This window comes from Malaclemys terrapin, chromosome 12 (assembly GCF_027887155.1).
Source record: "Malaclemys terrapin pileata isolate rMalTer1 chromosome 12, rMalTer1.hap1, whole genome shotgun sequence".
NCBI classification, from domain to species: domain Eukaryota; kingdom Metazoa; phylum Chordata; order Testudines; family Emydidae; genus Malaclemys; species Malaclemys terrapin.
Window position 1 is genome coordinate 38,392,272 of NC_071516.1, and position 12,769 is coordinate 38,405,040.

Here is a 12,769-nt window from a genome sequence, read left to right on the forward strand (position 1 = left end):
ATGGGCAAGTCACATGTCTGTGCATGACTCAGTTCTTTGCGGATGGCAGCCATTGCTCACATGGCATCTTGAACATCCCCAGGAAGACTTTTTATGTGGATTGGAGTCTCCCAAGTCTGGGATGGGTGTGGTAGGACCCTGAGGCCTCCAGCAGGGGGCCTTTGGGCCTAGTCCACCCCAGCACAGTCACATTGGAGATAGCAAAGATGTAAGCCGCTGAACACTTTAAGAGTACTGGAAATGTGTTGTGGTTTTCCAATGAGATTCTCTGTGTTTTCAAATCCCATCTCAACCTTTCACCGCCGTCTTGGGAACAGAACTCCGGTGTCATGACTTCCACCTCTGGCCCTGCTCTAATCCACTAGACCCCAGTCCCATCAAGAGCTTGTAATTAAACCTAGGAGTCCTGAATCTTCATCCGCCCTTTTTTAACACCGTGGAAACCGCTCTCCTCCCAGGGTCAGTATAAGGGAGGCCATCCAGAGAACTGCCCACAAGGGGAGATCTTGCACCTACCTATACTGGATCAGGCCAACAGCCATGATGGGTTCCCAAGCTAGACGGACCCAGGGTCTATTCTCTTGTGGCAACTCCAATTCTCTTGTGCTCATCTCCATTGGCCATTAATCAACCGCAGTATATGTAAGCGATATACAGCTATTCCAAAAGATGGAGAGATACAACAACACAGACTCAGGTACCTCTTTGTGTGGTGGGCCATCCAAGGTAAGCCTGCACTCCAACCCCGCACCCCAATTCCCTGCCCCAGCCTTAAGTTCCCCCCAACCTGGAGCCCCTTCCTGCACCCCAGACCCCTCATCTCTGGCCCCAGACCTCCTCCTGCACCCCAACCCTCTGCCCCAGCCCAGAGCCCCCTCCCACACCCTGAACCCCTCATTCCAAGCCACACCCCGCAGCCCTCATCCCCGCACCCCAACCCTCTGCCCCAGCCCCGAGCCCCTCCCACACCCCAAAGCCCTCATCCCCAGCTCCACTGGGTCATGGACATCAACAATTTTCTTCAACTGGGTCTCCAGAAAAAACATTTGAAAACCACTGATCTAGCCTGACCTCCTGTATAAAACAGGCCAGAGAGCTGCCCTGGATTAATTCCTGTTTGAACTTGAGTAGATCATCTAGAAAAACACCCAATCTTAATGTGAAGACAGCCAGTGATGGAGAATCCACCACGACCCTTGGTAAGTTGTTCCAAAACTAAATCATCCTCACTGGCAAAAATGTACCCCTTATTTCCTTCTCAATTTGTTTAGTTTCCTCTTCCAGCCATTGAATCATGTTATCTGCTAGACTGAAGAGTCCAGTATCAAATATTTATTCCCCGTGTAGGTACTTACAGATGTGCTCAAGTCACCCCTTCTCTTTGTTCAGCTAAATAGATTGAGCTCCTTTGAGTCTCTCACTATACAGCATGTTATCTGGTCTTTAATCTTTCTCATGGCTCTTCTCTGAACCCTCTCCAAATTATCACCATCCTTCTTCAATTGTTGATGCCAGAACTGGACACGGCATTTCAGCAGCAGTAGCACCAGTGCCCAATACAGAGGCCATTTAATCTCTCTTCTCTTACTCGAGATTCCACTATTTATGCATCCCATGGTCACATTAGCCCTTTCAGCTTCACCCTGCAAGCTCCTGTTCAGGTAATTATCTACCATGACCCCCAGATCTTCTTCAAAGGCACTGCTTCCCAGGGTAGAGTCCCACATCCTATCAGTATAGCCCTCATGGTCTCTTCCTGAGTGTATGACTTCACATTTAGCCATATTGAAAACAGGTTGTTTGGACAGATACATTTTTACAATTTGTTTTACAGTAGGACCTCAGAGTTACGGGAAAGGAAGTTGTTCATAAATCTAAATGTTCATAACTCTGAACAAAATGTTATAGTTGTTCTTTCAAAAGTTTACAACAGAACATTGATTTAATACAGCTTTGAAAATTTACTATGCAGAAGAAAAATGTTGCTTTCCCTCTCCAGCACATCATCAACAATCTACAACCTATCCTGGAAAACGATCCCTCACTCTCACGGAACTTGGGAGACAGACCTGTCCTCGCTTACAGACAATCCCCCAACCTGAAGCAAATACTCACCAGCAACTACACACTACACCACAGAAACACTAACCCAGGAACCAATCCCTGTAACAAACCTCGTTGCCTACTCTGTCCCCAGAGGGGCAATTAATAGGCCAGATAATTAATGACATCTTCCTCTAAATCTTCTGTTTCACACTCTGTCAGACAGGACACTGCTGCAGCCTTTGGTAGTTATTAGTGTTATCAGTAGATTAGATTAAAAACACATTTAGGGCCAGAATCTTTGCTTGAAGCTTGGCCAAATGTGACTATAAAATCACCTATGGGGTGACCCAGGGACTTTGCAATACCAATTGGCAGAGGGCATATGGGTTACAGGAATCCCTGGGTCTGAGATTTTCATTCAAGTTCACCTGAAAATGCCATGTAGGGGTCTGTAATAACAGCCAGCATCAGACTGGCCCTGTGAATCATTGCAAGCTGTATGCCTGGGGGTGATTTAAGGAGTTATGTATCTCTGATAAAAAATATGTTCTCTAGGTCTGTGAGTTAATACAGGCTCCCAAAGAGCAATCCACATTCTCCTGACAGGCAGCGAGGAAGAGATGCATCCCTCTCTCTCTGGCTGGTCACATGAACGCTGAGTCCTATACGTTCCATAGTGGGGATCCACCCACATGCCCGAGCCGAATGCTCACAAAGGATTGTGAAATCTTCAAAGAGAGGAAATTACCAGGAAGTGTTAACAGCACTCCTCGTTAGGGGTAAGACAACGAACTTTTGGAACTATGCCTAGGAAGGGCAGCAGACCCCACAGTTATTCCTGCAGGACAGCTGGTGGGGGGCTTGATTTTCTGAGATGGAGTCATGACCACCCTGGTTGAAACTGCTGGGGAAAGAACTTGGGGATAAGAACTTGTAGGCGGCAGGGGAATGCTTTGTTTGTTGGGTTTCGTCTCTAGAAAGCGCCTTATGATGTTGCCTTATACGTCACCCTTTGTGTCCAATATTCTGGCTCTTGTCACTTGAACCTCTGTTCTGTGCTCATCCACTCATTCTTGTTTGCACTACGGATCTCAGTAATGATCCTTTGGGAACCGCAAACCCACACACCCCACGAGCACCTGGTGGAAAGGTTCTGGGCGCTCCAGAGGGCTGGAGGCTGGGCGAGTGCCTACAGCTCACATGTGCAGAGAACAAGGCCTGCAAGATACCGCATGTGTTCCCAGAGGCTGGTGCTTTCCTGACAAGCCAGCCTCATGTAAAGGGGGGGAGGCACCACACAACCCTAGGTACCCTGGAAAGTGTTCTAGGGTTAAAGGGATTTTTAGTTAACTTAAAGACAAGTCCTGAGTGAAATCTGAACTCACAATGCTGGGTGGCTAAGGACTAGGCTCCAAGAGCGAAGTCACAGAACCACCAATTGGGCTAGTCACCTGGCCCGGCTCCCAGCATAGCGCTTGGCTGTTGTGCGATTCTTTCCTGGGAGCAGCATGTGAGGTCTCCTGATTCACGGGGCTCCCAGGAGAAGGGAGTAAACTTCCCACATCAACCACCTCTCCCACTATTGCGAACCCTGCTTCTCCACCCCCAAGGATACCTGAAAGAAACTGGAACAAAGGACAGTAACTACTGGGGGTGTGAGTGATTGCTGGACCCAGACTAGAAGGAGACTAGTCTGTAGAAGGAAACTTAATGGGTGAGGATTTTATCTGTATTCAATGTTTATTACTGTACTAGACTTAGACTTGCGTGTTTTATTTTATTTTGCTTGGTAACTCACTTTGTTCTGTCTGTTACCTCTTGGAACCACTTGAATCCTACTTTCTGTATTTAATAAAATCACTTTTTACTTATTAATTAACCCAGAGTATGTATTAATACTTGGGGGGGAGGGGAAACAGCTGTGCATATCTCTATCAGTGTTATAGAGAGTGAACAATTTATTTAGGGTTTGAACCCCATTGGGAGTTGGGCATCTGAGTGTTAAAGACAGGAACACTCCTATGAGTTCCTTTCAGTTAAGTCTGCAGCTTGAGGGCAGGTGGTTCAGACCTGGGTCTGGGTTTGCAGCAGGCTAACGGGTCTGTCTCAAACCAGGCAAGGCACTGAAGTCATAAACTGCCAGGGCAGGAAAGCAGGAGCAGAAGTAGTTTTGGCACATCAGGTGGCAACCCTAGGGGGTTTCTGTAATCCAACCTGTCACACAAGGTATTCAGAGTGTGGGAGGGGGCTGTGGGTTGAGGCAGGTGATTGGAGTGAAGGAGGGGGTATGGACTCTGGGCTGCGGCTGTGGGTTCTGGGGCGGGGCCGGGTATAAGGGGATTAGGGTGTGGGATGGGCTCTGGGTTGGGGCAGGAGGTTGGGCTGCAGGAGGGTGTGAGGGCTCCGGCTGGGTGTACAGGCTCTGGGGTGGGCCCAGGGATGAGGGGTTTGGGGTGAAGGAGGGGGCTCTGGGTTTGGTTGGGGCTCGGGGTTGGGGCACGGGCTTACCTCGGGCGGCTCCCAGTCAGCGGCATAGCACGGCTAAGGTATGCTCCCTGCCTGTCCCGGCTCCATGCTGCGCCCCGGAAATGGCCAGCTAGTCTGGCTCCTAGGCGGGTGGGGGGCAGGAGGCTCCATGCTTTGCTCTCACATGCAGGCACCGCCCCCCCTCCCCAGCTCCCATAGTCTGTGGTTTACATCCAATAGGAGTGCAGAGCTGGTGTTTGAGGTGGGGGTAGTGCGTGGATCCCCATAGCACACACTCCACCCCACCCCCGGCCGCGGCAGGCTGTTTGTGGAGTTTTAGCCTCCCCTGGCCTCTTATACCCGTCACCATGCTGCCAAGGGTAAGGCCAGTTTTACAATGCAGCAGGGGCTCAGACAAGGCAAGTCCTCCAGTCCAGGGTCACAACGCAGTGGGGCCGTATCCTTGCGTGTCTCCCCTGCACTTTTCTGATTTTCCCCCCAGAACATTCCCCGAGTGGGTAGAACTGATCTCCAAGAGCTATCACCCACATGATGCCATCGAGGGGAGCGTAGGGCCTTCACAAACCGGCCTCAGTTTAGGACTGGGTCATGCACGACAGCAGGGGACTAGGCTGCCCCAAGGAGATACGCACTAACAATGCCTGACTTACATGATCACAGCAGTGACTGCTGAGCTGGGGATCCTCCAGGTCCCAAACGCTTCCCCTACAATATTCCCATCTCCCTGCACTGCCACTGACTTCTGTGTGAGCAAGACCGAGCCACATCCCCGTCCCTGCCTCGGTTTAACACACCTGTGGGATAGGGGAAGATCCTGGCCCGGTCTGTGTAAAGGGCTTGGAGGCCGAGTGCTGTATCACGGCAAAGGGGCACTGCAGTGGTGATGGCTGCTCTACATGCCCTGCTGTTCCTGGGAGCTGCAGAGCAGTGGTTGAAGGGGCAGGAGCAGGAGATGCCATCTCTACCTCTGTACTGCAAACCTGTCTGGGACACAGCCCCATAGGTGGCCATTGGGTCCAGGGACTCTTCCAGTCCCATGGAGACTTTGGCTGCAAGCAGATGAGCCATTCGCTGGCGACAGGGCCGGCTCCAGGCACCAGCTTCTCAAGCAGGTGCTTGGGGCGGCCGATCCGGAGAGGGGCGGCAGGTCCAGGTATTAGGTGGCAATTCGGTGGACAATCCCTCACTCCGCCTGGGAGTGAAGGACCTCCCGCTGAATTGCCACCGCAGATCGCGATCGCGGCTTTTTTGTTTTTGTTTTTTTTTGTTTTGGATGCTTGGGGCGGCCAAAACCCTGGAGCCGGCCCTGACTGGCGAACCTCAGAGGAAACAGATTTGTTCCCGGATTCCCCTCCCAGATAAGCACCCGGAGCCAGTCAGACCCTGCTGAACTGGGTCAACATTGCAGCTGGCACCCTGCAAAAAAAGAGGTCCTGTCTCCCATTCCCCGGCTGCCACCGAGCCACCAAGCCAGTGGCCACACAGGGACTAGGGGCAGGGCCTCTGAAAGGGAAAGGCTTCATATCCAATCTCCACCCCCTTGAGCCAGCCAGTTCTGGGGCCAGATCAGAGCCAGTGGCCCCTAAGGAGGAAAAGGATTGCTTTCCCCAGACCTCTCAGCCAGCTAGTCCCGCAAACCTAGGGCTGGATCGGAGCCTCTGCACCTTATCCTGTTCCCTGATCCCTCTGAGCAATCTAGCTGTATTTCTGACATGCTGCTAGGGTTAAATAACTCTGGATAACCAAAACAACAAGGAGTCTGGTGGCACCTTAAAGACTAACAGATTTATTTGGGCATAAGCTTTCGTGGGTAAAAACCTCACTTCTTCAGATGCATAGAGTGAAAGTTACAGATGCAGGCATTATATACTGACACATGGAGAGCAGGGAGTTACTTCGCAAGTGGAGAACCAATATTGACAGGGCCAATTCAATCAGGGTGGATGTAGTCCCCTCCCAATAATAGATGAGCAGGTGTCAATTCCAGGAGAGGAAAAGCTGCTTCTGTAATGAGCCAGCCACTCCCAGTCCCCATTCAAGCCCAGATTAATGGTGTTAAATTTGCAAATGAATTTTAGTTCTCCTGTTTCTCTTTGAAGTCTGTTTCTGAAGTTTTTTTGTTAAATGACAATGACTTTTAAATCTGTAATAGAATGACCAGGGAGATTGAAGAGAACCCCTTGATCATCCTTCATGTAGGAACAAATGACATGGCTAGGTTCTCGCTAGAGAGAATCAAGGGAGATTATGACAGGCTGGGGAAGACGCTTAAGGAAGTCGAGGCTCTGATTATCTTCAGTGGGATTCTGCCTGTTCCTAGAGAAGGGCAGCAAAGGGCTGACAGAATTGTGAGGATAAATAGCTGGCTAAGGGAGTGGTGCTATAAGGAGGGCTTTGGGATGTATGGCCACTGGGAGGCTTTCAGAGACGGAAAGCTGTTCTCATGGGATGGACTTCACCTGAGTAGGGAAGGAAATAGACTTCTGGGAGGGAGGCTGGCTCATCTCATCAAAAGGGCTTTAAACTAGGAATTTGGCGGAGACGGTTGGGAGATGTCCAGTTAATCTCCACACCAGATTCCAACACTGAAAAGGAGGGTGATGAGATAAGCACAGATATAGGTATGGGTAAGGGATTGGACATAAAAAGGAGGAGGTGGATGGACAGTACGGGGTCCGTACCAAATTGCATAACTAATGGGAGTAAGGATAAACAGCATACATTAAGATGTTTATACACCAATGCAAGAAGCCTAGGTAACAAAATGGAGGAATTGGAGCTCCTGTCCGAGAAATGAAACCGGATATCGTAGGAATAACCGAAACGTGGTGGAACAGTAGTCATGACTGGAGTACCGGTATGGAAGGGTATGTGCTGTTTAGGAACAACCGGAACAAAGGTAAAGGTGGGGGGGGTAGCATTGTATGTCAATAATGAGGTGAACTGTAAAGAAATAATAACTGATGGAATGGATAAGACAGAGTCTGTCTGGGCAATACTCACACTGGGTAAAAGAACTACTAGAGCCTCCCCTGGGATAGTGCTTGGGGTGTGCTATAGACCACCAGGATCTAGCCTGGATACGGACAGAGAACTATTTAATGTTTTTAGGGAAGTAAAAACTAATAAGAACTGTGTAATCATGGGGGACTTTAACTTCCCAGATATAGATTGGGGAACAAATGCTAGTAACAATAATAGGGCTCAGATGTTCCTAGACGTGCTAGCTGATGAATTCCTTCATCAAGTAGTAGCTGAACCAACGAGGGGGGATGCCATTTTAGATTTGGTGCTGGTGAGTAGTGAGGACCTCGTTGAGGAAATGGTTGTAGGGGACAACCTTGGCTCAAGTGACCATGAGCTAATTCAGTTTAAACTAAATGGAAGGATTAACAGAATTAAAACTGTGACTAAGGTTTATGATTTCAAAAAGGCCAACTTTAATAAATTAAGGCAACTACTTAGGGAAGTGGATTGGGCTAACATATTTAGGGATCTAAAGGCAGATGGCGCCTGGGATTATTTCAAGTTGAAGTTGCAGGAGCTGTCCGAGGCCTGTATCCCAAGAAAGGGAAAACGGTTAATAGGCAGGAGATTTAGACCGAGCTGGATGAGTGAGTGTCTCAAAGGGGTGATTAAGAAAAAACAGAAAGCATACAAAGAATGGAAGAGGGGAGGGATCAGCAAGGAAACCTACCTTATTGAGGTCAGAGCATGTAGAGATGCAGTGAGAAAGGCCAAAAGCCACGTAGAGTTGGACCTTGCGAGGGGAATTAAAACCAATAGTAAGAGGTTTTATAGCCATATAAATAGAAAGAAAACAAAGAAAGAGGAAGTGGGACCGCTGAAGACTGTAGATGGAGTGGAGATTAAGGATAATCTAGGCATGGCACAATATCTAAACGACTATTTTGCATCGGTCTTTAATAAGGCTAATGAAGGGTTTAGGAATAGAGGCAGCGGGACAGAGGGGAATAAAGGAGGAGGGATTGACATTACCGTATCCGAGATGGAAGCCAAACTTGAACAGCTAAACGGGACTAAATCGGGTGGACCGGATGATCTTCATCCGAGAATATTGAAGGAACTGGCGTAAGAAATTGCAAGCCCCTTAGCGATAATTTTTAATAAATCTGTAAACTCGGGGGTGGTACCGTTGGACTGGAAAATAGCTAATGTGGTTCCTATTTTCAAGAAAGGGAAAAAAAGTGACCCGGGTAACTACAGGCCTGTTAGTTTAACATCTGTAGTATGCAAGGTCTTGGAAAAAATTTTGAAGGAGAAAGTAGTTAAGGACCTTGAGGTGAATGGCAATTGGGACAAATTACAACATGGGTTTACGAAAGGCAGATCGTGCCAAACCAACCTGATCTCCTTCTTTGAGAAAGTAACAGACTTTTTAGATAAAGGAAATGCGGTGGATCTAATATACCTCGATTTTAGTAAAGCGTTTGATACAGTACCGCACGAGGAATTATTGGTTAAATTGGAAAAGATGGGGATCGATATGAAAATCCAGAGGTGGATAAAGAACTGGTTAAAGGGGAGGCTGCAGCGGGTCGTACTGAAAGGTGAACTGTCAGGTTGGAGGGAGGTCACCAGTGGAGTTCCTCAAGGTTCGGTTTTGGGTCCGATTTTATTTAATCTATTTATTACTGACCTTGGAACCAAATGTAGGAATGGACTGATAAAGTTTGCGGATGACACAAAGTTGGGAGGTATTGCCAATTCGGAGAAGGATCGGGATATCCTGCAGGGAGACTTGGATGACCTTGTAAATTGGAGTAATAGTAATAGGATGAAATTTAATAGTGAGAAGTGTAAAGTGATGCATTTAGGGATGACTAACAAGAATTTTAGTTATAAGCTGGGGACGCATCAGTTGGAAGTAACAGAGGAGGAGAAGGACCTTGGAGTCCTGGTTGACCGCAGGATGACTATGAGTCGGCAATGTGACGTGGCCGTGAAAAAAGCTAATGCGATCTTGGGATGCATTAGGCGAGGTATTTCTAGTAGGGACAAGGAGGTGCTGCTTCCATTATACAAGGCACTGGTGAGACCTCATTTGGAGTACTGTGTGCAGTTCTGGTCTCCTATGTTTAAAAAGGATGAACTCAAACTGGAACGGGTACAGAGAAGGGCCACTAGGATGATCCGAGGAATGGAAAACCTTTCGTATGAAAGGAGACTCAAGGAGCTCGGTTTGTTTAGCCTAACCAAAAGAAGGCTGAGGGGGGATATGATTGCTCTCTTTAAATATATCAGAGGGATAAATACCAGGGAGGGAGAGGAATTATTTCAGCTCAGTACTAATGTGGACACGAGAACGAATGGATATAAACTGGCCGTGGGGAAGTTTAGGCTTGAAATTAGACGAAGGTTTCTAACCATCAGAGGGGTGAAGTTCTGGAACAGCCTTCCAGGGGAAACAGTTGGGGCGAAAGACCTCTCTGGCTTCAAGATTAGGCTAGATAAGTTTATGGGGGGAATGGTTTGATGGGATAACGTGATTTTAGTCAATTAGGCAATAAGGTGCCATCACTGGTAAAATGAGGGTCCGGCTGGAGAATCTTGCCTGTATGCTCGGGGTTCTACTGATCGCCATATTTGGGGTCGGGAAGGAATTTTCCTACAGGGTAGATTGGCAGAGGCCCTGGAGGTTTTTTGCCTTCCTCCGCAGCATGGGGCAGGGGTCGCAAGCTGGATGATTCTCTGCAACTTGAAGTCTTTAAATCACGATCTGGAGACTTCAACAGCTGAGTTAAGGGAAAGTGGGTGGGTCAGCTTTTGTGGCCTGCAGCATGCGGGAGGTCAGACTAGATGACCATAATGGTCCCTTCTGACCTTAAAGTCTGTGAGTCTATGAGACTAACATGGCTACTCCTTGATACTTGATTCTGGATAACCAGTGACTTTGCACCCAGTCCCCATAAAAAGTCTCCCTCCGATTCCGCATTTGCAGGAAAATATTTTATTGCAAGAAGCAGCGAGAAAATTGAACTCAGTGACAGCTTCCCCAGGGCTCAACCTGTGACAACATCCACGCAGCATCCAGTGGATCAGGGATGGGGAAGGGTTGTACAGTGTAATGGGCACTAGGGGCAGCAGGGCGTGGGGGATAGGGGAGGGGCAGCTATACTGTATAATGGGCACTAGGGCAGCAGGGAGTGGGGGATGGTGAAGGGGCGGCCATCAAGGGGTTCATGGGAATTTTGATCTGTCCTGGAGACTAAAATAGGGCACCCGAACCAAATCAGTCTGGGGTTTCAGAGCCGCTTGACCTCTTCCACTCCTGGTGGTCAGGGCAGCCCAGCTCAAGTCCAGGCCAGTTGTGTTTGGATCCTGCCCAGTGAGGATCCTGCCCAGAGATGGGCTCAGGCTGAGGGTCTCAGTGCTAGCTGGGGGGGCTGGGTGCCCTGATTTTCACTTGTGTGGATGGGAACTGGGCACCCAGAATGGGAAATCACCCCGCAGGCCCCAAGCTGCTGGCCCATGGGATAGAGGGGAGTGGCTGAATTACCCAGTGGAGACTCATGGCAGGCACTGCCCAGGAAGGGCAGGGACAGGGTAGGAAAGCCCCCAACAAAAGAGGACTGCCTATGAGTGAAAGGGGGTGGCAGACAGCAGGGGGGTCCCCTGCTCCCTGCTCATGGCAGATACGTTGGCTCTAAGTGCACGGGCAGCCGCCGGACACAGGCCACGCGGACCCTGGTGACTCCAGTTGCAGCTCTGTATCTACAACGCCCTGGTCGGGAGCCGGGCAGCACCCGGCATGTGGTGACGCTGAATGATCTGTTGCTGTCATAGAGGTTGCGACTAACGGGTCTTCCTCCGCTGCTGCATATGTCTCGGAGCTGGCCAGCAGGGGCGTGGATGAAGGTGTTGGTGGGTTTGCATCGGCGGCGGGTCAGGCCCCGGCGCTGCATCAGGAGGTTGCAGTAGAGCCTGTCATTGGGGGCTCTGGTCTTGGGGTGGTCAATGTGTTGTCTCACAAACTGCTGGTAGCTGGCGCCTTCGCTGAGCTGGGCCAGGGTGGCAGCCAGCAGGATGAGGGGCAGCAGGAGCGATGGGCGGGGTCCCCTTGGGGCCATGGCCATCTCTGTCACTAGATCGACCTGCAGTGGGGAGTGGGGGGAGATGGATGAAGACAGCGCTGGCTGGGGATCTGCCTCCTCCATGGAACCTCCAGGACCTGAACCCCAAGCCTGCCATTATACCCTCCCACCCCACTCTGCCACCCAAAAACCACCACAACCCATGATCCCATCCCACTCTATCCCCAGGGCCCCTCATCTCCCACCCAACTCTTACCCAAATATAGAAGAGTTATTATTTTTATCACATGGCACCTAAATACCCTGCAAAAGACCCTGCCAAAGACCCCCCATTGTGCCATGTGCTGCATAGACTCCAGTTGAAATCAGGGCCTTCTCCCTCTAACCCATTATTCCCCACTCCACTCCCAGAGATGGAGGTAGAACCCAGGAGTCCTGACTCCCAGTCCACCTGCTCTAACTACGATATCATGCTGCATCCCAGAAACAAACCCTACAGTTGCAGCCTCATGTGACACTGTTCTCTGCTCTCTCCAGGCTGGTGGAATCTCCTGCAACTTACCCAAGTCCTTGTTCCTTCGCTGTCATCGGAGCAAAGGAGTACAGTGACTGCTGAGCTGAACCTCACCCTGATTCTGCTGCCTGTCTTGGCATGAGTTATATAGCACCCAGCCGGGCATGGAGGGCGAGGGCAAATCCAGTAAACAATTGTGACAGCAGGACTTCCTGATACCTGGCAATTAAAATCAGTGACATGGTAGGAAGGGCATGGGTGGGGAATAAATAGCACATGTCCTGCTAGAAACCTGGGCTCCACAGAAACATCTCAGGGCGTGTCTTCCCAGCAAGCGAAGGTGTGATTGTAGCGTGGGTGGGCAAAGCCGTGCCAGCTTTAATCTAGTGAGTGCCAGACTGCCAGGACATTGGGTACTAACTCTAGTTGGTAGCCCATGCTGAAGTCCATGCCACTATATCTCCACTTCCTTTTAATCTGTGTTAGGTGGATTAAAGCTAGCGTAGCAATGCTGATGTGTGCTACAAATACTCTTCATTTACTGCAGATGGAGCCTGAGTCCTGACCCACTGACACCTTCCGAATCCAGCCCTAGCCTAGAAACTCGCAGCCCTGCCGGTTCCCCTCACTCCTGACCTGCAGCCCCTGCTCTCCCAGCCCTGGCCTC

The 12,769-nt window shown here is 49.8% G+C and overlaps 1 protein-coding gene across 2 annotated transcripts in view; it reads right to left on the minus strand.

Moving 5' to 3' along the window:
* Positions 1–10,481: 10,481 nt before the first annotated feature.
* LOC128847130 (ribonuclease-like) overlaps positions 10,482–12,769 on the minus strand; it is a 44,514-nt gene continuing 42,226 nt past the window's right edge. For both annotated transcript variants that reach the window (XM_054046478.1, XM_054046477.1), the window contains exon 3: positions 10,482–11,648. In XM_054046478.1, the coding sequence (XP_053902453.1) occupies positions 11,181–11,630 (450 nt within the window). In that variant the 5' untranslated portion in view covers positions 11,631–11,648 and the 3' untranslated portion in view covers positions 10,482–11,180. The remainder of the gene's footprint in view (positions 11,649–12,769) is intronic.